Source organism: Xiphias gladius, chromosome 1 (genome assembly GCF_016859285.1).
Source record: "Xiphias gladius isolate SHS-SW01 ecotype Sanya breed wild chromosome 1, ASM1685928v1, whole genome shotgun sequence".
Taxonomy (NCBI): Eukaryota; Metazoa; Chordata; class Actinopteri; order Istiophoriformes; family Xiphiidae; genus Xiphias; species Xiphias gladius.
Genome location: NC_053400.1, coordinates 25,256,001 through 25,280,535, shown reverse-complemented (window position 1 = coordinate 25,280,535; position 24,535 = coordinate 25,256,001). Strand labels below are relative to the sequence as shown.

Below are 24,535 nucleotides of genomic sequence, written 5' to 3'. Positions count from 1 at the left end.
TTAAAAGTTGGCGGGGGGTGTATCAGACGTAAAATGTACAAAGAAACATATCAGGAAAGAAATACAAAACTCTATTAAGATTTCACCCAGTGGAAAACATTTTTGGAATCCACAATTATATAACATAAGCCGGCGTAAGGCGCGGCTGTGCCCCTTTCCAGTTCTGCGTTTCGAGCAAAATCAGAGAAATCCATTTTCAAAGTCTTGCTTTACATCTACCCACGGAGGACGGCCATCTCCAGATTTATCGACCCAGATATTGAATGCAGCTTTTGTGACGCTGAGTCAGAAAACAGTCCCGCATTTCTTTTTGTCACTGCCCCTCGTCATCTGCGCTTTGGCAGGGACATAGGGACGTTTCATTGTAACTGCGCCGGACGCTCCGGTGCAGCCTCCAATCAAGACAACCTTTAATAAACAAAACACCGAGTTAGGCCACATGATAGATCTTACACTTGTAGTCGGTAAATTTCACATACACAAGGCAAGACTTTCCAAGTCCTTCCCAAGCCTTCATATTTTCTGGTTGAATTCAGATTGTACATAGACACATTAACCCACACTGCTATATTTTAAAGAATTATTTTCAGAGGTGCCTGATTGAGGTATATTGACTTTTGTTGATGTTACTGATTGTTTATATTTAGATACTTTAGACCACTTTTTCCTATTGTTTTTTTTTTTTTAATGTTTATCTTTTCATATTTTATATAATTTTTTTTTTTTTTATTTTCACACGTGGGACCCCGCAAATGTATAAGAGAGATCATCCCACGTTCAGCTGAATGTCTGTAAATTCAAGTTGTTCAATAAAGAGAGAGAGAGAGAGGAAAAAAAAAAAAAAAAAACCCTCCGCCAAAGTTTTGTGTGAGGAAAGAACAGCGAGCCCAAAATACTCCGTCTGACCGGGAGTCTCGGAATGTGCGGACATTTGCACTTCAGCACTGCATCCCACCGTCGAAATGTTGGTACGATTGTTTCGCTGCGTCGACCCCGCGGCCGCTGTGGCGACCCTTTGTGTGGCAGCGTTGCTGGCGAAAAGCTGCCTGTGTGTCACCGAGGAGGACGATGAGGTCCTGGAGAAAAACCAGCTCACGGAGTTTTACAGTAAGTCTCGAGGTCCTCTGGGCTGCAGCCGCTGCTTCGACGCTCCTTAGGGTCACCCCCCCCCCAAAAAAAATAAGCCCCGCATACATCCTTTGGTGGCATGTTGTCTTATGCTGTCAACACGGTAGAAAATTATATAACTGTACTGGATAGATTTGGGGGGGAGCAGAACAACATGTTCTCATTGTGCTATGCCGATAGCGTGTTTTGAAATTAAAGTGTTCCTCAGTTTCCTTGGGATCCACCTAGACCACCTACAACTCTCCTGGTGGGCCACCTGGGCCCCAGTTTGAGGCCCACCCGCAGCAGCAGGCTCGCATTAGCATCAGTGATTCTCATTATCTGTTTAAAAAAAAAAAAAAAAAAAAAGGGGGAAAAAAGAGAGAAAAAAAAAGAAAAGACAAGAAAAAAACGAAAAGACAGCTCCAGAGCTGCATAAAAGCTTTTTCTCTGTATGTAAGTTAAAGTTGCAGCTATGACTTAACAGCAACAGCTGATGAGCCAATGGGTCTATCAACAGAAAGTGAACCTGCCACAACTCTGATAATGATTCATCCTTGGAGTGTAAACAGAGAGGCTCCCATTCTCTGGTTCCAGCTGTTTTCAATCTGTTAATTGTATCTGTAAGTCGCAATGTTAGCAATTAATTCAGATCTGCTAACATACAGCATTTGTTTTTCCTCTCCAGTATGCAATAGTGACATGAAGGAAGGGATCACTCTTCCAGCTGTTTTCATCGCTTCCATTTGAATACATTCAGTATACGTCCTCTGTTTTGTTAGAGTATCCTCTTACACAAAGGAACGTATTCATTGTGGAAGACAAAAGATTCCCCAAGCCTTCGTCTAGCTTCTGTATTACTCCATTTTGGTGGGGAAACATTCAAGAGATTAACTTTAAAAAATAATTAATTTAAAGACCCTTTTAATTCCACTGAGGTGGTTTGTCATCATACAGTATATTAATCTATCCTTTGCACAAGACAAATCCATTCATCGTCCCTTCTCTCTGGTACATGTTTGCATTATTTCTTCTCTTACTCCCCCATATCTCGCACCCTTGTGTTCTTCACACCTCCCCCCTCCTCTCTTTCTGCAGCTCAACTCATCCCTTTTCTCCTTGTCCCTCACCCATCTCTTTCCAGAAAAGGGTATCTTTATCCTGGAGAGTGAGCCAATGAAACGCTGCGTCACGGTGGATCGCTCCAACCTGGTGCTGGAGGACTGCGAGCGGCCGACGCGCCGCATGCTGTGGAAGTGGGTCTCCCGACATCGCCTATTCAACCTGGGCACCAGCACGTGCCTGGGCCTCAACATTTCGGACACGACGCAGCCTCTCGGCACGTTCGAGTGCGACGTGGCCCTCCCCATGCTGTGGTGGCGCTGCAGTGGAAACGTGCTGTACGGGGCGTCGCAGTGGAAGGTGGCCGTGGTCGGACGTCTGTTGGTAGTAAAAAAAAACAACTATCATGAGTGGAAAAGGTACAACACCCCTAGAGAAGGGCCCTGTTCATATCCATATGAAGGTAAACACCTAAAATATCCTGCATGTCTTTCGGATTATAATGCCACAGTTCATTGGTGACATTAGACAACACAACGTTCATCTTAGTTACTCTCTAACTTGTCCACACAAGGATATTTGTATTTTTTGGACTATACTGGGTGTGCTTTACTTGCAGATATCCACACTTTGTTGGGGAATGCCCATGGCATGCCCTGCGCTTTGCCCTTTAAATACAACAACAAATGGTACTCTGAGTGCACGACTGAGGGGCGTGAGGACCACCTTCAGTGGTGTGCGACCACCACTCGCTATGATGAGGCTGAACGATGGGGCTTCTGTCCCGTGCAAGGTAAAACACAGACGCACAGTGCATTCACTATGTGGCCTGAAGTATGTGGGCACCTCCTGTGTCGAAATCGTAGCGCCCCCATGCCAAAAGCGAGGTCTGTAATGAAATGCTTTGCTGGGTTTGCCGTGGCAGCATTTGACTGACCTAAACAGAGCCCTGAACTCAAACCCATCCAACACCTTCGGGATGAGCTGCAACTCCACCCGTGAGCCCGTTCTTGTCACCCAACATCGGTGCTATACTTCAATAGCCCTCCTGTGGCTGAATAAGGGGAGATCTCTGTAGCCAGGTCCCAAAATCTTGTGGAAACAAAACCTTTCCAGGAGAGTGGAGGCTGTTTGTAACTTATTAATGAGTGATGAATGAATGCTCATGGTTCTGAAAGAAATCAAGGATCCCATAAGGGTGCAATGGTCGGGTTTCCAATTACTTTTTGCCATATAAAGATTAAATTTGTCCCACTGAGATTTCTTTAATTAAAAATCCGATTTGGACCATACCTCTAAATCTCTTTCCACCTGGGCGTCTGATGATCTAGTAGTTGAGATGCACCAGTCATCAGTTTCCTATTGCCCTTTTGAGTCATATCTTCGTTCGTAGATACCAGCTGTGAGCATTTCTGGGAGTCGAACCAGGAGCTGCTTGCGTGTTACCAGTTCAACCTGTACACCATCCTAACCTGGAGTCAGGCGCTGTCAACCTGCCAGGCTCAAGGTGGAAACCTGCTCAGCATCACCAGCCTGGCAGAGCACAGGTACATCAGAGGTAGGCATCTGGTAGGAAACACACACACAGGGACAATGGATCTGCTGAATGAAGCATCTGCCACGGACAGTACCGGCACTATATTCACAAACAGGACAATAGAACTGCAGTTCACTAGTACTAGAATCTGATGTTGATATTTTTCTTGCTCTATGAGACACTAGGTCTACACAGATTCTTCATTCATACTGCGTCAGATTAGGTTCCCCTTGACCTCCCTCCTTTTCAGTTATTTTATGTTTTCTTCTATGACTCTCTATTTAGTTTATTGTTATCTTCTGCCCCTGTTTTTTTTTTTTTTTTTTTCAAACGCCACAGTGAACGTGGGACTGGCTTATAGTTTACCAATAACCTATATCCTGCTGAAATCAGATACGATTTGACATCCCGCACTACATTCGTGTTTTTCGTATCTTGTGGTAGATCGACTGGCAAGTGTCGGCGCGATGGTGTGGATCGGGCTGAACCACTTGAAGGATGGTCGGGGGTGGCAGTGGTCTGATGGAGCACCTCTATCACTGGTTAATTTGACCACAGGTACTGATTATCTGTTTACTCCAGGGCCGTGAGTTCTGAATGTGCTTGAAAATAGTTTTTTATGTATTTAGCACAATGATCGACGTCGCTCTTTCAAAATGAATTGGCGCTTGCAGTTGCTATTGCATCGTTGGGGGGGGTTTACAGACAGTGTTGCCATTTTAACGCCTTTCTCGCTAGGTTCAGCGACTTTTGACTAAACTTTAGCAATTTTTGTTCACAAAAGCACCTAGCAACAAATCTATCAACACAGGAATTTAGCAGATAACAGCTTTATTGGGAAATTGGCTGTATTAAAATACCGTATATGTGAGCAAAGAGAGTAGGAGAGAAGCAAATAGATAAAGGGCGGTCCACCCAAATACTATGTTTTGACCTAGTCTTGTTCTACATATAATACATTGCACTTGCAATTAGGTACACGTTATGTAAAGTAATAAGAAATATTGATATATAGAGGTGATCTCAACCAGCTTGGTGTACTATATATTTATTATATGTACTGGCATTTGTATTTGTTAAGCAAAAAATGTTGTTTGTTGTCGTCGTTTTAACATTGAAAATATTGTTAGCGGATAATATTGTCCCCAGAATCCTACACCTTAACTGATGCAAAGGCAAAAGTTCAAAATCTGCAACCAACAAATGTAAAATTTTAATTATTGACAGCCACGACAGTATTTTATCAGGTACAATCTACCAGTGTTCTGCATCATTCAAACTAATATATACAGGACCTCCTTCTCATTATATTGTTTTTAGCCACGTTAGCAGCATGGCTCCCTGGATGGAGGTATTGCTCTGTCAGTCAGAGAACCACTTCGGTCCAGATTGAAATCTCTCAACAACTATTCGATGGCTTTCCATGAATTTTTTTTTAATATATTGCCCAGAGCATGAATTGTAATATCTTTGATCCCCTGACCTTTCCTCTAGAGCCATCATCAGTTCAAATTTTCATTTTGTCCAATACTTTGGACAGCCTCATGAAGCTGCTAACAAACCATGGACATCGATTCTTAGTCTTGCTTTAAAATAATTCATAATTATATTGAAAAGAGGTTTACACAGAATTTGCACCGGAGTAAATCTGTAAAAGTAGATGTGTGATCCAAAAGACAAGGGTTTTTTTTTTTTTAATTAAAGAATAAAAGGTCAAAGGTTTCATATATATACTCATCAAAGAAAAAATATATAAAAGGGACAACTTTAACTTGATGACTGGACAAAAAGAATCTACTTTTGCATAGTCTACATAGCATGTAAAACATTAAATACTTATTGGATTTAATAAAAATGCTTTCTGGTCATTTCTATATTTTGTCACTTTCATCGTGTGCAATGTGCAAGCTCAGTTTGTGGTGAAGTTACCACTTCAATACTTTTCTACATAGTAGAGTTTGATAACATCAGAATACAATAAAAAACGATGTGAAGGAAATTGTTTGATTTTGCAATTATTATTATTATTATAAATACACAGTTAATAATGGAATATTTTTCCTGGCTTTCGGAACCGTAAACAATGGGGAAGTAAAGCCAGTGTCGACAAACCACAATGGTTAAAAACAGACCGTAGAGACTGATTTGCTCCAATGACTGTGTTCCCCCTCAGCTCTTCCTGCGAGCCCGCTACAGGACAACAGGCAGTGTGGAGTGTACAACTCAGCCTACGAGGGTCACTGGCAGAGTCTTTCCTGTGAGTCCGCTCTGCCTTACATCTGCAAGAAGACGCCTAACAACACCCGGAGAGCCGAGCCACTGGGTGAGAGCATTTGCGCACACACCCACACCCGAGACACACACAAACATTGCGGTGACACCTGACGTGCAAACTGTTTCCTTGCATCTACAGAGGTGTCTTGACTGTGGCAGGGATGAATTATGAATCATAGTGCAAAATTTCCAAGAAACCTCAACAGCTGCGCCAGACCAAAACAATGTCTGCTGTCAATTTGGGTTGTGAAAAGTGTGTGTTTCTGGTCTGTCCTTTTCTGATTTCTCCTCCTCTCCTCTCCTGATGCTTCTTCCTCTTACAGAGAACTGGCAGTATATCCCTACAGAGTGTGCTAATGGCTGGTGGCCTCACAATGGTTTCTGCTACCAGGTCCTGTCCAAAACAGAGGCAGGCAGCTGGGAGGAATCTACTCGGGCCTGTGCCGCGCAGGGGGCAAACCTCACCAGCCTCAACTCCATGTCTGAGGTGGAAATGCTGCTCAGCCTCCTGGCTAACTGTAAGGAGTATCATGCAATACAGATAGACGAGGTTCAGTTCGTTGTAGACACTCTGCGGACATACCAAAGTGATACTGAACACTGTTTTGTTTGTGTGGATGCCATGGTGAACGTGCGTCTACATGTGTGGCAGATTCTGGGGAGAGCGTGGAGGTGTGGATCGGCCTCTGGAAACGGGCCTCGTCGCCGACCGTAGAGTGGTCTGACGGCTCGCCAGTAACTCTCACCCTCTGGCATCAGTATCACCCTCCTCACAACCTGACGGATGCAACACTCTGTGCCAAAGCAGACAGGAAGGTGGGGAACCTGGTGCCGGTGTTTCTTTTATGTAAAAACTCTCTTGAGGCTCAATTATAACGAGTGAGTTTGAGTTTGAATTAATCCCTTTTAGGGCCGTATCTGATGATTCTTTCTCATTAGTGATTAATTTGTCTGTTATTTTCTGGACTAGTCAATGAATTATTTGGTCTATAAAACATCAGAAAACAATTACATTTTCTAGAACCTGAGGTGATGTCTTTCAAATGCCTCGTTTTGTCTGACCAACAGTTCAAAACCCAAACACATTTAATATTCTATAATTTAAGACATGGACAAGCACAACATCTGTAATTTGAGTGGCTGGATGACCATCAGACGACTTTAACTGAATGACGATCAAGTATCATAATAGTTGCTGATTCTTTTTCTTTCCACTGAGTAATTAATTAACCGTCAAATTGTGTCAGCTCTAATCCCTTTTTAATGTGTTTAAGCATGCTGTCCTTGTGAGAGTAAAATGTTGACCTCTTTCACAGGAGGGTAACTGGCTTTTAACATCATGTGATGAGCGACTGCCTGCTGTGTGTAGAAGACAAAGCCAGGATCCCGTTCGTCACCCCGGATCCTGGGACGAGGGTTGTCCTGAGGTGGGAACACATGCACATATATCCAAGTCAGCATTTGCTCAGTGGCTGAAGTGTCTTTTGAGCAAGACAAGGAAACCCTGTCATCCAGTGACACTGTTTTGTACAGTAGGTCAACTTCTGCCCTAACCTCGAAGCGGAAGGGAGTAAAAACAACGTATCACATTATGTGATTAGATAACACTTAACCTTCTTAATCTACCCCTTATGAATCGCAAAGTTAACAACTACGGGCACAAGATGTTTGGTTTCGGATTGCTCCGTAATGATTTCCTGTACTTGTATATTCATGTATTCCTTTGTAAGAGACTGCATTTTCATGAAAACTGCTGATGTCGGTTGTGTTACAAAAAGTTCAAAGCATTACTTTCATACAATGAAAATAGCCCCATAGTTTTTCGCATAACCAAATGATTTACAAGAAAATCCGATTTGTTGGCTTGATAAAATGACATTTCAAGGCTTTGACCACTCTCTGATTTTAGAAAAATGAACAGATTATGTGCTGTGCGGCGTTACAATAGCTCCATACAGATGAGGACGCGCACCAGGCGGAGCCACACGACTGCTGCAGTTCAACCTCTGTGCAAGCTGCCTCCTTCATAAGCACAATGAGCTGATTCACTCAACTGCTGACGTATTGTCTGGCATTCATGTTGCTCCTTGACTTTGTTTACAAGAATATCAGACTCCTGAGTCATCGGGCAACTTCATACCCCGGAACATGAATCAAAAACCGGCCCTGAAGACACAATATCAGCGAACATGCTCGAGCAGTCTCTGCTGATTCCTGCTTGTGTTTTAGCAAACAAAACAATATTTTCCACTTTAGTCTCTTCATTGGCTGTGTTGTACAGTTAGTAAATACAGGTAATGATGTCAAATGTTTCCTTAAGTGTGGATTTGTCCTTAAAATGACTGAATCTGCATTATAAAAGCATTTGGTACTCCGGTTTTAGAAAGAAAGCCTTGAATTCTGTCTCCATGTAAATGTTAGTGTTGTCCTGGAGATGATGGGGGGTAGAGTCAAAGTTTTCCATAGTAGTACAAATATAAAATTTTAGTTTTGGATCTGATACCAAAATACTAATTTAAATTACTACGAGAAATACAAACATTTATTTTATTTTTTAGCCACACCAGCAGTGGTTGGCATTGTCAGCCGCTGGCCTACCACTTTGCTCCGCACTTAAATATCTCAACAGCTATCGGATAGATTTTTATGACATTTTGTACAAACACTCATGATGCCCAGAGGGGGAATTCTAACGACTAGTGATCCTGTGAGTTTTCCAGCAGCTGCTGCCATGAAGTTGACTTTTTTTTTTTTGGTTTTGAGTGAAACTGCTGGATGACTTGCTGTGAAATCTGCTACTACAGATAGTCAAGATCCCGAGGAGATACACTCTAGAAACTTTTCATATAGCACCATCATCAGGTCAAACTTCAAATTGGCCCAGTACTAGCAAATATTAGCATGCTAGCTGAGATGGTGAACAGTGTAAACACTATACCTGTTAAGACATCAGCATGTTAGCATTACAGCTGTGAGCTGGTCGACATCATGGCTTTAACTTTTAGCTCAAAGCAGCGCCGTGCCTAGGTACAGCCACACAGAGCCGCTGGCGTAGCTCTCAGTGTTGTTTCTACAAAATCTTTTTTTTCATTTAACAACAGAAGCCAGAGCTCTCAAATATTAAATACAGGAACCTGTACAAGAACTACGCTTGGAGAAATGTTGACAAAATTTTTTTATTGAAATGCTGTAAGTTAAACAGATCTCAAACCCGACCAGACTGATCAGTGCGAACTTCCAGTACTTTCAGCGCTACAGACACATTGGTTGACACCAAAAGACTGTTGATACAATGTGATATATTTTTTTAATCCAGTGCAATATAGAAATGTTTGAAATGCAACATATATGGGGTTTGATTAGTTGCTTTTTTTTTTTTTTTTAGGGCTGGAAGCGACATGGCCATTCATGCTACATGGTGACTAGCCATGAACAGAGCTATAAAGATGCACTGATGGGATATTACTGCAAGGCTCCGCTTCTTACTGTGGAAAACAGGTGGTTTATGGAGCAAATGATTTACTGTGTTGACTTGTTCTTTTTTTTTCTTCTTTTTTCTTTTTTTTCTTTAGTTTGTGGCAACATTTGAGTCTCTCCCCTCACCTCTCCTGTCCTCTTCTTCATGCTGGCAGGTTTGAGCAGGCATTTCTCAACAGTTTGCTGAGTGAGAGAGGGGCCAACAGTAGCACGTATTACTGGATCAGCCTCACTGATGAGGAGAGAGAGGGAGTGTACAGCTGGCTTCCTCACAATGGCTCCTCCCTGCCTCTCACTTTCACAAACTGGAACAAACATCAACCAGGTAGCCAGTTGTTGAAACTTTTTTTTTTTTGTCTGGTAATTATGAATATGCATACTCTGATATTGCTGACATGTTTTTCTCTCCTCCTGTTCAACTGCTTCACCTTCTCCTTTCCTATTAATTTCCTTAGCCAGTGCTGGTGGCTGTGTTGCTATGTCAGGCGGACCTGCTGTGGGTCACTGGGAAGTGAAAGACTGCAGTTCCCACATGGCCTTGTCAGTGTGCAAGCAGAGTGTCAGCAGTTACCACGATCTCCAGCTGCCAGAGCACCACAAAGACGCCTATGCCCCCTGTCCTCCAGGGTGGGAATCACAATCTGGACTGCTTGACTGTTTTAAGGTTGGGTCATCCTCATTTTTTCTCTCTGCTCTTCTCTCTTCTCTGTCCTGACTCATTGTTCTGACTCATGTTTCTGACTCATTCATCCTTTCGTCTTCCCTCTTAACCTCTCTTCTTTAGTCATGGTGCGTCAGCTTGTATGAGGGGAAGTTGAAACTTACTCACATTCACACTTGCAGGAAATTCATCCTCATAATTTCTGATGTCCGCAAGGTTTGCGGCTAACAAGTATTTTCATCATCAGTCAATCTTTCGGTTATTTTCTCAATTAACAGATTAATCGTTCGGTCTATAAAAAAAAGTCATCAAATTGTGAAAAACATCTGAAGATGCTGCCGTCTACAGATGTTTTGTGTTGTCCAACCAGCATCCAAACCTCAATTTACTACCATGGAGGACTAAGACAATAAAGAGAAAATATTCACACTTATAAAAGTAAAGCCTGTTTAATTCTCTGTCAATCGACCAATCAGTTAATCAACTTATTATTTCAGCTCTATAGACAGGGCTCAGGGTGGGTTTGTGAGATGAAAGCACTACCCACAAAGCTACTGTGATGCCTACTACAACGACCAGCCTCAAAAATCACAATTACATGAGAGAAGAGTGTAGAGAATAATGAACTTTATGTGGTTTACCAAAAATGTATCTGCTGCAGGTCTATCATTTTCATGTTCTTTTGTCTCCCCACTTTGTATGTAATGATTTACACTGGATGTTTTGAATACAGAAGAATGCTGAAAATCCTGAAAAAAAAAATACACAGAATATAAATATAGAAAAATACAGAGGGAAACACAAAAAGCAGTTTCTATACGTGTGAGGCTTTTTCTGCCGTTTGTCGTCCATTGATCCTGTAACTCTCGGCTGATAAGTACGTGTTGCTCTTCTAGGTGTTCCACGACGAGAAAGTTCTGATGAAACGTTCCTGGGTGGAAGCAGACTTCTTCTGCCAGGCCCTCGGGGCTCAGCTGGCCAGTTTCCACCACTATGAGGAGCAGGTGTTTGTTAAGCAGCTCCTCAGTACCATGTTTGAAGGGTTGGTACAGCCCTCTGGGCCTCGTCAATGCAGGAATTTAATATGAACTGATAAATGCATCGGTTGAGGTGTTTTTATTTCATGTGGATAGAGCAGTGAGCACAGAAATTAATTACTGGCTTTCGTAGATAAATTGTGGTTTCGGGAGCGTTTTGCAATCTGTCAGAGATGATTACTTTTCTACAGGGAAAACAAGACCTAAATGAATCCTTTCATCCATCATTACATTAGCTATACAGTTTATCCTTTGAGGGGGGGGGGGCGAGAGGCAGGGTACACCCTGGAGAGGTCGCCAGTCCATCACAGGGCACCAGTAAAATACTATAAACCTAACCAGCATGTCTTTGGACTGTGGGAGGGAGCCGGAGCACTAGGAGGAAACCCCCGCAGGCACGGGGAGAACATGCAGACCCAACACAGAAGGGAACCCAGAACCCAGAACCTTCTTGCTGTGAGGCGAAAGTGCTAACCACTTCACCGCCGTGCCGCCCACCTTAATAGGTCATATAGCTAAATAATACATTTTCATTTTTTGTTTTTTTCTTAATTGTAACTGTGTAATTCAATAATTTTGTAGAATCAAGTGAGCATTAGTTGGGATACATGATAGTATATACTGTGAGCTGATGGGAATTTTTCAAGTGTTATGTCATTTTAACAAGTTATCTATCCATTTGATAGATTGATTTTTAGTAAATCTTGCAAATCAGTGAGCTGATTCGGGACTGATTTATGGCAATACTGGATTTACAGGATTTTTTTTGGATCGGCGTGATGATATACATTGATTTGTCAGGTATTTTTTATTCACTAGATTAGCCAAACCCAGATGCTTTCTTCTGGTTTGAAATATTCCCCAGAATTTACAGAAAACTTACAGACAGTTTTCACTATATCACCATAAACAATCACGCATAAAGTGATAAGAGATTTCCCTTAAATCGCCCACCATCACTGAGAGTCATGATATAATGCGGATCAAAATGGTGTGGTTAAAAAAAAAATATATATATATTTGAAACAAATTTTCTCTCACATCAATTGCCTATTTTTCAGGTCTACGTCTACAACTAAATAAAAGGATAAAAGATATTATAAACTGTTTATTTACTCCCTTACAAGTGGACTGATTTCTTCAAAATGGTGCTGCTGAAGTATATGAATACCTTTTGTCAAAGTTCACATCTCAGAAGGTTAAAAGACTTGCTCGGATGGACTTGTGTTGCAGTGTGTTTTTTGTTCTGCTCCTCTCTTTTAGAACAGAGGGCCGCTGGTTCTGGGTGGGTTTAAACAAGAGAGACCCCGAACATCCCGGAGTCTGGGAGTGGTCCGATGGCTCTCTTGTAAGCGCACAGAGATGTTCACTTCTGTGTCCCCCTACCTCATTTACGCTCTGTAAAATCCAGAGGATGTATGCGTTACGGTCTTCGTCTCGTGTCTGTTTTTTGTGCAGGTGGTGACGTCCTTCATAAAGGATAAGAATGAGGAGGACGACAGGAGGGACTGCGCTGTGTACAGTGACCTGACCAACACTCTCATGCCGCAGCCCTGCGACACCAAACACGAGTGGATCTGCAAGCTGTCCAGGGGTAAACACCTTCACGTCACCTTCACTCTTCAAACAGACAAATAAACATGAAAAACAAATATTTTGATTTGATTTCACGGAACTCTAACAGTTAAATTTGTGTTGCAGGTGATAAACTGAAAAAACCTTATTGGTACACTGAGCGTAAGTGAAATTCTTTAATCCATATGCAAACGTTAGACTCTGATACTGTAGATATTGTTAATGTGTATATGATGTAATGCAAGCCAGGACAAATATGCCTTTGCTGTGTAAATTGAGACCTTATTAAGACTAAAGGCACTGAAAAGGCTTCTTATTACCAGCTAACTGAAAACGATAATCACTGGCAGAAATTGCTGACTGACCTTTGAATCCAAATAAAAGCTAAAGCAAGTTACAAGCTTCAAAAAAATTATATACATTCTTAAACTAATTACTCTTAATAGTAACTTTATATTATTCTTAGCTTTTTACTTTTTCGATGCTACCTTTCATTTTCTCCATGTTATAATTGTACTTCTGCTACTTTTGCTGACTCTGGATAAATGGCACCTTGCTTTGCCATTTTTGGGAGTTTTTCTTTATCTGAATTGAGGGTCTTATATGTTGTTCAGATTGTAAAGACTTGACATTTGTATATTAGGATTGCACTGAGGTTTATCACTTAAGCCTGCTGCCGTGTCACCATACAAACATGAAAAAAATCTGCTGAAAGTCACATTGCAAAGCCTCTAACTAGAAATCCGACATTCTTGTGTGCTCTGACCTAACTGAAAAGTAACACTGGATAATTTTTCCATGGGTTCATGTTCCTGTGTTTTTATGTTAGCCAGTTTGTCTGCAGTGATGTTTTTTGTCACAGTGTTTTTTTGAGTAAATCTGAGTGACCAAAATCTGTTTATTAATTGTGGAATGGCATCATTGCACGGGAAACAGCATCAGTCAGTCAGCAATTAGAACTGTACATTAATTCATTATATCCATTTTATTATTTTTTACTTGAAAACGTGCCCTGTATTGTAATTGTCTTCCCGGCTGCACCACAGAGAGCGAGCCCTGGGTGTTTTATCGTGGAGCTGAGTACCTGCTGGCAAAGCAGCCCTTTGACTGGGACGCTGTGTCTCTGGCCTGTCAGATGATGGGAGCCTACCTGCTGTCCATTCACTCCAGAGAGGAGCTGCACTTCGTAAAGGAGCGCTTGCGGCGGGTCTGTTCTAGCTACTGCTCAAATACACGGATTCACAGAAACTGAGTATTGGCAGACTGCCGTACATGCTGTTTTGTAAGATCAATCAATCAATCAATCAGTCAAACTTTATTTGTATGGCACCTTTTCGTACAGGTTAGTGCACTTAAAAGTGCTTTACAGATGACTAAGAAACTGATTATAAAACAGTACAAATGTGAATAGTAAAACAATCTGAGACTAATGCACACAAGAAATAAAAATTGCAAAATGTCATAGTAACACAAAAAAAATAGATTTAAAAACTTTAAAAAAAAACAAATAAAACCAGATAAAAGAGAAGGGCAAATAATATCAATGAGGGGTAATAGAACATTTTTTTACATTTAAAGATATCAACAATTTCAGATCCTCAGGCTGCATAGATTGGGAGCATGTCAGTTAGGTAGGCTGGTGCACGGCCATGAATTGCTGTAAAGACAAATAAAAGAATTTTAAAACAGTAGCATACAGCATTGATAAAACCTGATTAATTGTCTTTATATAATATTTTTAGCATTTTATTTACCAATGACAAAACGTGAAAATAATTCTTTGTGATTGTCCCCTTCAAAACCAAACCTGGTGGTGATTTACCCAAAAGCTAAGGCATTTGGCAATATCTGATTTTTTTTTTTTTTTTAGTATAATAATGTTGGAAAAAGTAATAAAAATTACCCAAATTACCCACTGAAACATATAAGATGTTATTAGTTATAAAATGTAATACACCTTTTTTTTAATCTTCATAAAATGTGTTTCATTGTAAAGCATACTGTATGAAAAAAATGTGTTTTGGCCATTTCAGTAAGTATTTTACTCAACCAAAAAATTAACTTTTACTTGTTACTTTAAAAAGTAACAGTCTTGGCACAGTAACAAAGCACAGAAATGATTAAATAAAATAAATACAATTGCACAAAATAACACGTGCAGTCAGTTTGGTCCACAGCAAAATAGTATTATTTCTAATTGAGGTACTGCAGCTGTTACAGTTTATTTAGTGAATTATATTTTTCCTCTTTACTCCCCGCACCATGATCTTAAGAGAAAATGCATCTGACGTTTACTTTTTCCCAGTGCAAGTTCTCCCGCCGTCTAATTGCAGTGATCAAAATGTTGCCAGCAGCGTTGGAATTATTTTTTTTTCCTTAAGCAGGAGCACAGTTTCACACAGGGTTCCACAGCCAGAGAAATGTACACGTGCATGAACAAGTGTGAACACAACTGACGCGCTCATCCCTCCAACAAACTCAAGTGTTTACAGACACACATTGAAAAGCTAAAACATACCTCATATGTTGGCACTTTCATGCTCGAGTGCCCCCACACATAGGGAGTAAGAAAAAAGACCGTTGTTTGGCAGCGGGCTTTTGGACCTGACTAAAGAAATCTCTTGGTGTGTCAAGGCTTGTGAGGGGATAAAGGGAACAAAACAAGGCGATGAAAGAGGCGAAGCACGGGCCAAGGAGAGCGCCTGAATGGCTGCTCATGTCAGAGAGGCTCTGAAAAGCCAATCTTCCTGCCCAATGAGGACAGGATTGCAAAGGAAGAGGGTGAAAGTAAAGTAAAGTTCTTTTTCATCTCTTTTCCTTTCACTCAGCTCTCCCTGGGCCCGACTGACTGGTGGATCGGCCTGTCCATGGGGCAGCCTGGAGAAGAGGTCAGGTGTGTATGTTTGGGAGGTTGTTAAACATTTCCTGTTGTTGCCACTGATTCTAATACAGCAGTCGATACTTTTTCCAACACTGTGAGTAAAGAAATGTCAAAGTTGTTACGACTCGGGCAGGTTAACAAAAGCAATTTGCGAGCACTGTCTCAGACATGATTGGGAAACATACAAATTGCATGTACATTTGTGAGTTCCACAGGACTTTACAGGACTTAAGCTATGTGCTCATGCATGGTTCACAGTTAAGGTGTTCGTTCTCATAGCGAAACATGTCAAAATGGGCAAGAGGAAATGAACTCATGTTGCAAATTTGGAGAAAATGAACCCCCAGGTGTCCAGGGAAAAGCAACATAAAGCCAGCTGAAGTTTGGCTATAAAATAAATGATTGTAGGCAAATCATTTAAACAAAACTTGAACTGAATATATATATATATACAATAAGGATGTGAAGGAAAAAGGGCCTGCAGGTGTTTTCCAAAAAAAGAAATACAACAAGAGGATTCCTAACTACCTGTCTAAGCAGACAAAAATGAAAGTAAATAAAGCCTCCACTGACTGACTTGATCTTCTTCTCACCTATCCAAACAAGACACAACAAAAGCGAGGCTAAAGAAATAGATATCCCATGTGTTGCTGCAACAAGCTTTTTATGTAAAGATAAGTTGCACTAATCCTTTTCTAGTCTCAGAATAGCCCACAAGATCCACATATTACAAGTTACAAGTTCACACGAAAGGCAGAAGGACAAACACAGGATCAAGCTGCTGATATCAGAAGAACATTTTGGTCAGGGAAATTTAGGATTAATTGAGTAATAATTGCAGATCGTTATACAGTCAGACTTGGTGGAAAAGGCCCTGCTCTTTAAGGGAACTGTCAGAGAATCTGAGCAGCAAAAAGGATGCAAGTGAGAAGTGACCCCAGCAACACATAATGGTACATAATCAGAGATAGTTGTAAATATACATGAACATTAGAGTTTAGCCAGACAATAATACGTGTTTATTCTTTTTCACAATGATTTAACTGCACCTCACTGGAGAATAAACATCAACATTAGCAGCTGTTCAACTCGATGCAGCCAACTCCTAATATTCACATAACTGTAGTGGATTGGAAATGCCACAAAGTTCAAATTTGCACTAAATTTAGAAACCTGACTAATATTAAAGATTAAGGCACAGTTTGAGGAGTTTGGGGTGTGTTATGGAGTAACAGTGAGAATTCACAGTTTATCAAGGCTGTCAAGTACACTTGTATGGATGTGATTGGATGTCACCCGTGAGCCAAGGAGATAAGGCCAGTGATACTGAGCATGAATCAAACAGCTGACACAGATCAACTGATGTGAGCGTGAAGTTAGTGTTCTGCCTGAACTAACACACAACTTAATTTTGAGCAGAAGGTAACTTAGTACGAGCAAACCGGCCGTGAAACCGTGATCCCTGGATAGGCTGCTCTTTCAGTCACAGGCAAGGCCGCACACAGCATTAGATGCATCCATGAACACTGACAGTTTCATTAAGACCAAGACATCAGCTAGGGGCCGTAACAATGTTACACTGAATGTATTTGTGCGTTTGTTTGCAGGTGGAGCGACAAGACAGGGGTAGACTTTCAGAACTGGGCCAACGGGAGGGCTGGTGGGGGCCCTGGGAAAAATGGGCTGTGTGTCACCATGTCCTCTTCAACAGGTTAACACGCGCACCTGCAGAAACACACACTGATGCATGTACTGTATACCTGCGCATGCTAGAATATGCTGAGGTTTTCATGGTGTGTTGTAGGGAAGTGGTCGACCAGTAAATGCAGTGATCTCCGCGGCTATGTGTGCAAGAGAAAGACTGTGTCCGTGGTGGAGACTCCCAGGGAGCCGCACTACATTGGAGGATGTCCGGAGAAATGGCTGTACTTCGGACACAAGGTTCACACACTTGGACACGCACACACATACACTGCTTCAGGTTGATAGTGAGGGTTGTTGTGTCTGAGAAACCACACCTGAAGCGCCTCTGCGCTGGCTTAAGTGTCAGCCATAGTAGATGCCACTTTAACCAACCAATGGTGCTTCAACAAAGAAGATCTTTTGAGATATGTGAACTGCAACATCACATTCCATCATTACCTAGGTCTGTGGGTAAGAACAGCCATCACTTCTAATGTACTTTTCCTACCATACACAAAATTGTGTGACAACAGGTTTAGAAAGAAAAGTCAATTTCCAGGAGTCTGCCTTAAGGGACTTCATGTGGTAAAGTTCTTATTATTGGGGTAATTAAGTGGTAGAAAATATTGTGCATTTGTGGCTCTGTTGTGTATTTTGCCTTATGGGGTTACAAGGTCAGAAACATGGCATATCTGCGCAGATCAACAACCTTAATTACACCTAATTTTCTATGGTTTTACAGGTAACACTTAACCCTCAGTTTTAATCCTAAGAAGCTGAGCTCTTGTCAATGAATAAAATCATTTAAAAAAAAAAAAAAAAAAGTTTTTCTTGTTTCACCAATAAGATGAAATTGCATCCTCCTCTGTCTGTCAACGAATGCTGCATGCTTTATTTTTTTTTTACTTTGAATCCAGACCTCTCCAAACATGTCCTGGTGATAGGTGAATAATAATTTACATTTCACAATGTTATATTTATGTTTTGTGTGTGTGTGTGTGTGTGTGTGTGTGTGTGTGTTGGCAGTGTCTCCTACTTCATCTCCCTGGCAGTCCAAAGGAGGGAAAGAGTTGGAATGATGCCCAGTCCATCTGCTCCTCATTTGAAGGCTCGCTGGTCGCTATAGAAGATGAGATTGAACAAGGTAGAGGCAAACTGATTTCATATACAATTGCCACCAGACAGGTTCACTTTGTTTTTGTGCTTCTTTCTAGCTCTGGTAGTAGGCATGTCAGAAATGAATACTACTGTACTTTTTTTAATTTTAATTTTAATTTAAATATTTTTCTGCTGTCATACCATAATTTCTGCAGCCTACATCACCATGCTGCTCCAGGGCAGCTCTGTAGGTGTGTGGATTGGTCTTCGGGATGAGGACACCATGAAATGGACCAATGGGAAACCAGTCAGCTACACCAACTGGTCTCCAATTGAACCAAAGAGCTATCTAACTGTAAGCCCCTGTGAATACTCCAGGCTGACCTACACTGTTAACTGTTAGAAATGTAGTAATTTGTTGTCTATTATTATGTGCAATCTGTGTCTGTGTGACGTCCAATCATCTCCAAAAGAGTCCCAGCTTTTTACAAAAAACAACATTTTCTAATTCTTTTGAGTGTAGAGGGAGGGAGATCTAGTGTGAATCACTGTGTTTACAGTATGCACTCCAAACCAAAACAAATTTTCTGTGTTTTTTAAACTGCTGTTAAAAACGGCACTGTAAGCCAAGGAAAACTGTACTCAACGCACCTCCAGGTCTCCAGGTTCGATGGCGTCCATGCCAGATGGAGTTGGTTGGGATTCCATCAAAGTGAACACAGAGTTATGCTGTAACAGAATAGCAAAGTGGGAGAAGCCACTGGTTCCAGAAATATTTTTAACACTACAAATTCCCATTGACTTTCCAATTTGAAAGTCTAATTGTTGTATTGATGTCCTCAATGTTCCTGATAATAGAATCACTGGAGTTCAGTTCCCAGTACTATAGGTTCATCAGTTTTAATTATTTCAGCTTTGTCTCTGAGAAATCATGTTTTCTTCTCTGGTAGTTTGGTATGGAGATGGTTTAAAATACCACAATACCCATGATCCTCAGCCACAGTGGACTTTGGAGCAGCTAGTCAGAGGTGTGAAGCAGAGCTACAGCTACAGCTTTCCGATTGTGACCACAAACAAAACACAGCATCATAGTTCCTGGATTCATCCAAAATTGCCCCAAAACACCACTTTATTCAACAAAGGGCCTTTTTGTACATCCCCGCCTTGGAAGTGCTCTAGCTGACAGTCACCTGACATTGCTGATGCAGAAAAACAATCAGGACTTTTACTTCTGGAACGCCGGAAGCCTGAAATATCATCTGTGTCATCTGTGCAAACACAAAAAATTGCCTGATGTGTACCATCAGTCTACAGATGTGTAAACTGAAACGACAAGGGTTTGTGTCTGTGTGTGTGTGTTGATTTGTTGTCCATGCATCCCCAGGAGGATGAGTGGCTCAGCGGCTTTGCTGATGAGCCACTGTGTGCTGTTCTGTCCAACAACCACAACTTCCACCTGACGGGGAAGTGGTACGATGAGAAGTGCAGTGAGAGTGGGTATGGCTTTGTCTGTCAAAAACCTCAAGGTAAGATCCCGTGAGTTTCTTTATTATTTGGTTCTCTTCTGTCATTGTTGATCATTCATTGCCTCTCCACGGGTTTTTCAGCACATCTGTCTTTCTCTTTTGCTGTCAGACCCCTCTTGCTCTCTGATACTGAATGGCCTCTCATACCCTTCTCCTATACCTCTATTCTCTCTGCAAGTCAAAAAAAAAACCTTTTCGAAGTGGAATATTGGGTGCTGACTCCTGACAGCCACATAGTGTGGTACTGGTCCACAAATAAACAAGGATGAATAAAACTCAAAACACCGTACTGCATACAGACCATTAAACACATTAACAAAACGTACAGAGACATTTGAATGCACGACAAGGAGTAACTTAACATTCTCTGAAAATCTCCGGTGGTTTAACTATTCACTTTGCTGCGGTGATTTACAGGCGAACTCCACAACCCAGTGACACCGCTGTTGAGGGAGATTACAGGTGCAACAAAGCACACTTTGGTTGGGGTGCTTACCACAGGCCGCATCGTCATATGTGGATGATGTAGAATCGAGCACAGTGCAGTTATTTCAAAGATTGATGTAGTTTTGAATTTGAGAGATTTTCCTCTGATTAAAATTTCACAGTAAGTCCTACATCCTCTGCATCCCGATGTCACTTACTGTGCCTTTTTTAAATGAACGTTTCAGTATATTTCTACCTGGTGTATTACACATAACTTTAGCCGCTGTGACTCTACATTGTTTTGATCCGGATGTGCAGTAGATCCCCATTCAGGTAGCCATAATGGCTATTTATACTTTTGGCTAGCCTCATAGACAAGTGTTTGAAATGATGTCAGGTTTATTTGGGAAGCTATAGGAGGCTCGCGCAGCTTGCTCCAAAATCCTCGTTGGCCAGTCACATTTCTATGTGTACACCAGGCCCCACTTTTCATGTGGCCGTGCTTTATTAGGTTAAAAATAGAATCAATAGCTTTGTTGACCACAAATGACTAATTCGGCATTTTTGGGGAAAGCGCTTATTCCATTTCCTGCTAAGAATTTTCAGTTTTCTAAGTCTTGGCAAGAAAGCGAGTGAGTCAGTAATGTCGAACTATTCCTGTAATTGAAGTAATCATTCTGATCGGTATCTTACCTTCTCCACACACTCCTCTCTTTTGTTTTGTTTTTTGTTTTTTTTCTCTTGTCACAGATACGTCCAAACCCCCCACCCACTTCTATCACCATCCTCTCCCTGACAATATTGAGTACAGGACCCGCAGCTACAAGGTTGTGTCTGGCAACATGAGCTGGTACGACGCGATGCATTTGTGCATAGAGAATGATTCTGACCTAGTGAGCGTTACAGATGCCTACCACCAGGCTTTCCTTACTGTCCTTGTCAATAGATTGGCAGTGCCCCACTGGATTGGACTGTACAGTCAAGACGTATGTATCCTCTCATGCAATATGTACTGTTTAATTCTGCACTGTGTATGTCTACTGTATGTTTGTGTCGCAGACTTGGCATTATGTATGTTTGCTTTTATACAGTTTATATTTAAAGAAATAGTTTGAAGTTTTGGGAAATACACTCTTTTACTTTTTTACCAAGAGTTAGAAAGATTGATACCACTTTCATGTCTGTACAGTAAAAATGAAACTCTGAGTCTTACAGTCATGGTGATGACAAGACTCCAGGAAGTCAGAGAAAATGTGTTAGAGGTGGTGGTAGACAGTTTTTTTTTTTTTTTTTTAAGGCTAGCTGTTTCCCCCAGCTGTCAGTCTTTATGCTAAGCTACGATAACCATCCATCGGCACTAGCTTCATATTTAACAGAAAAACACGAAAGATGTATTCTTGTCTAACTTTCAGCAAGAAAGCAACAAAGCGTATTTCCCAAAGCTATTCCTCTAATGCTGTTTAATGCGCATGAGTTGCAGATAATACACATCTGCATGCATGAGATGCATTTGAGAACTGGACGTTTCATACTTTTCATATGCTTTTTGTCTTTTTTTTCTTCACCCAAAACACAGTTTGGAATGTCAGCAAGCATGTCATCAGCATCTTAAAACTGGCAACAGTGGCAGTCAGCTTTATATCCCCCACTATCATGTAGATATGTAGCTAAACACTTATATAGCCCTGGAAAATCATAACATTTGACCAAATATCTCAGTTTTTGTCCTACGTTTTTCTGCTGTACCATAATGCACCACCTGACACAACTTTATTGCCTGCTCTAAAATGGAAATTTCTAAAATCTTAAATTGTTTTTGAGTAATTGGTACACACAGACGGCTTATTGTTAGAGCAAGATAACTTGGAACCCACAGGTCTGAAGTACAAAGAAAAGTACTACAAAATGTCCTAAAAGATAATTTAAATGGACACCTAATGTGTTTTGTTTAGTTTGTTTTATAGAGATGCCCACTGATGGCTAGTTACAGTTGTATCATATGCCTCTAGGTTTTTCTCCTGGCTTTTTGTCCATGTAGAGGTATTCTGTCCACTGGCACGTGGTTCCCAAGCAGACAGTCAGAGCCTTAACATTTCGATTCAAGTATCTCTGAGCCCCCGTGGAATGACAAATGCACACAGGGAGTGAGAGAACTGATTCTCTCTTTGCCTCTCTTTATTTTTTTAAAATTGTTTTTATCTTGCCTGATATTCACTTTCTATCGCGTGAACCTCCTACAGTAGGTCCTATTTCAATACTAAGAGATAACTACAGTATATTTTTTTTTATAGTTTAACCATTAGCATTGCTTTGAATCATGTGCCATTATACCATGGAAAACTGAGTGTGGTGAGTCAGTAGCTGGAACCCCTTCAGAAACATACACCTCATTAACTATAGCATGGGGCATATTGTTTCTTTAAGTGACAAAAAAGTATTTTAATTTGTGTTATAGATTTGGTACTATTGCTTCTAAATGTGTATACATAGTCCACACATGATAGAAACCCAGTACCAGTGACACTATAGTAGTGTCGAACACAGTACACAATATTACAAATCACCTGCTGTTACAAACTACAGGTATTATTACCACTAACTTTGATCACATTAATTAATAATCAAACTGCTGTGCGTGCACAGACTTGACATCCACCGCTGCAATAGCTTGCATTATAAATAAGTATTGAGTGTTACTGGCACCACAGCTCGACAGCTTGACTGCCATATTGGTGACTCCACTTCTTTACAGAGTGGCATCAATTATCAGTGGTCAGATGGCAGTGACACAGTGTACACACACTGGGACGCGGCCGATGACGACGACGACTTTGTGACGGGAGAGTGTGTGTACATGGACGTGAGCGGAGGCTGGCGGAGAGCTGACTGTGAAACCCTGCTTCCAGGAGCCCTGTGTCACGTTCCCACACCAAGTCAGTGCTACTTCAGTGAAACATGAAAAATCTAGGGCGCTCGACCATACATCTCTTCAGCTGTTTCAGTGAAAACGCACACAACTGTCTGCCTCTCTCCTGCTCTCTCCCACAGGCAATAAACCATTTTTCTCATATGAGGTGGTGTGTCCCTCCACATGGGTGAAATTTGGACATGGCTGTTACAACTTTGAGCCTGTGGTGCAGAAACTTACTTTCGAAGAGTCAAGAGAGTACTGCAGGCAGAAAGGTAGGGATTCCTGAGGTGTGATTTAAGTTAGTGGTTACATGTTTAATTTCTGTTATGTTTTTGTCTAGATGACAATGATATCTTGATTGAAAATTAGAAAAATAAATGAAAGAATTGGCAGCCTCTATCAATCTAATCTGTGGTTGGGTTCTTAGAAATGACGCTTACAGGAAATTGATAAAAACAGTAAAAACCTGCTGTATCCAATCTCTATGCTAAGATATAAATCTAAACTCGGCAAGAAGCAAATAAACATTTTTCCCAAAATGTCACAATATTCCTTTTAAACTGCACAGTAGCTGTGAGTTTGTTGTGCTTCTGTCACTTTCTAGTCAACACCTCAGATGTCCTGACCGTTGAGAGTGAGACAGAGAATCGTTTTGTTCTGGAGCAGCTGTGGTCATCAGGGTTCCTCCACCAGACCGTGTGGCTGGGGATGTACTTCAACATTGACAGTAAGACTGTGTCGGTCTCCCGTACCCAAATCAGACAATCACGATCCCCTGCAATCTCATTTCGTTAAACTGTGGCCCTCTGCTTTTAGCTGACTCTATGGCCTGGGTGGATGGTTCACCCATGGACTACACCAACTGGCCTAATAAAGCCCCAGACTCCAAGCTGCTGACTACGGATACCTGTGTTACTACGAGGGTGGTTGACGGTGTTTGGCGCCTGTCTCAGTGCACCGAGCGACTCGGCTTCGTCTGCAAAATCATCTCAGGTGAGTTCAATCGGGGGCCGTAGTTTGGGCCTTCTGAAACAATATCGGGTCCTCTGTATTGATCTCATACAACATATTGGAATATTTGCTGGCCTTCTCTAGCTGTATGTCCAAAAAATCTATGCCTTTTACCCCAGTGAATGGTGTAGGAGTTAAACACAGATACAATGTGGACAAAATTGCTGGATATGCAAATTAAGAAAATAAGGTTTTCATACTGATTCTTTTGATAAATTATGGCTGTGTCATTTTTAAAGAAGATCGCATTTCATGGCGACGAGCTTTCG

At 41.3% G+C, this 24,535-nt stretch overlaps 2 protein-coding genes across 2 annotated transcripts in view; both read left to right on the top strand.

Annotated features, from left to right (window-relative positions):
* The window catches only part of itgb6 (integrin, beta 6), a 34,459-nt gene extending 16,145 nt beyond the window's left edge, over nucleotides 1-18,314 (top strand). The window contains exon 16 of the transcript XR_005708389.1: nucleotides 18,280-18,314. The gene's annotated coding sequence lies outside the window, so the exon portion shown is untranslated. The remainder of the gene's footprint in view (nucleotides 1-18,279) is intronic.
* Nucleotides 857-24,535, top strand: part of pla2r1 (phospholipase A2 receptor 1) — a 25,128-nt gene continuing 1,449 nt past the window's right edge. The window contains exons 1-28 of the mRNA XM_040139525.1: nucleotides 857-1,107; nucleotides 2,252-2,632; nucleotides 2,789-2,962; nucleotides 3,563-3,727; nucleotides 4,151-4,264; nucleotides 5,880-6,029; nucleotides 6,304-6,498; nucleotides 6,633-6,796; nucleotides 7,297-7,407; nucleotides 9,366-9,478; nucleotides 9,613-9,782; nucleotides 9,913-10,121; nucleotides 11,015-11,160; nucleotides 12,419-12,503; nucleotides 12,614-12,749; nucleotides 12,857-12,892; nucleotides 13,777-13,937; nucleotides 15,559-15,623; nucleotides 17,219-17,322; nucleotides 17,416-17,552; nucleotides 18,321-18,438; nucleotides 18,608-18,747; nucleotides 19,777-19,918; nucleotides 21,095-21,330; nucleotides 23,097-23,277; nucleotides 23,393-23,527; nucleotides 23,860-23,982; nucleotides 24,072-24,248. Of these exons, the coding sequence (XP_039995459.1) occupies nucleotides 963-1,107; nucleotides 2,252-2,632; nucleotides 2,789-2,962; nucleotides 3,563-3,727; nucleotides 4,151-4,264; nucleotides 5,880-6,029; nucleotides 6,304-6,498; nucleotides 6,633-6,796; nucleotides 7,297-7,407; nucleotides 9,366-9,478; nucleotides 9,613-9,782; nucleotides 9,913-10,121; nucleotides 11,015-11,160; nucleotides 12,419-12,503; nucleotides 12,614-12,749; nucleotides 12,857-12,892; nucleotides 13,777-13,937; nucleotides 15,559-15,623; nucleotides 17,219-17,322; nucleotides 17,416-17,552; nucleotides 18,321-18,438; nucleotides 18,608-18,747; nucleotides 19,777-19,918; nucleotides 21,095-21,330; nucleotides 23,097-23,277; nucleotides 23,393-23,527; nucleotides 23,860-23,982; nucleotides 24,072-24,248 (4,213 nt within the window). The 5' untranslated portion in view covers nucleotides 857-962. The remainder of the gene's footprint in view (nucleotides 1,108-2,251; nucleotides 2,633-2,788; nucleotides 2,963-3,562; nucleotides 3,728-4,150; nucleotides 4,265-5,879; nucleotides 6,030-6,303; nucleotides 6,499-6,632; nucleotides 6,797-7,296; nucleotides 7,408-9,365; nucleotides 9,479-9,612; nucleotides 9,783-9,912; nucleotides 10,122-11,014; nucleotides 11,161-12,418; nucleotides 12,504-12,613; nucleotides 12,750-12,856; nucleotides 12,893-13,776; nucleotides 13,938-15,558; nucleotides 15,624-17,218; nucleotides 17,323-17,415; nucleotides 17,553-18,320; nucleotides 18,439-18,607; nucleotides 18,748-19,776; nucleotides 19,919-21,094; nucleotides 21,331-23,096; nucleotides 23,278-23,392; nucleotides 23,528-23,859; nucleotides 23,983-24,071; nucleotides 24,249-24,535) is intronic.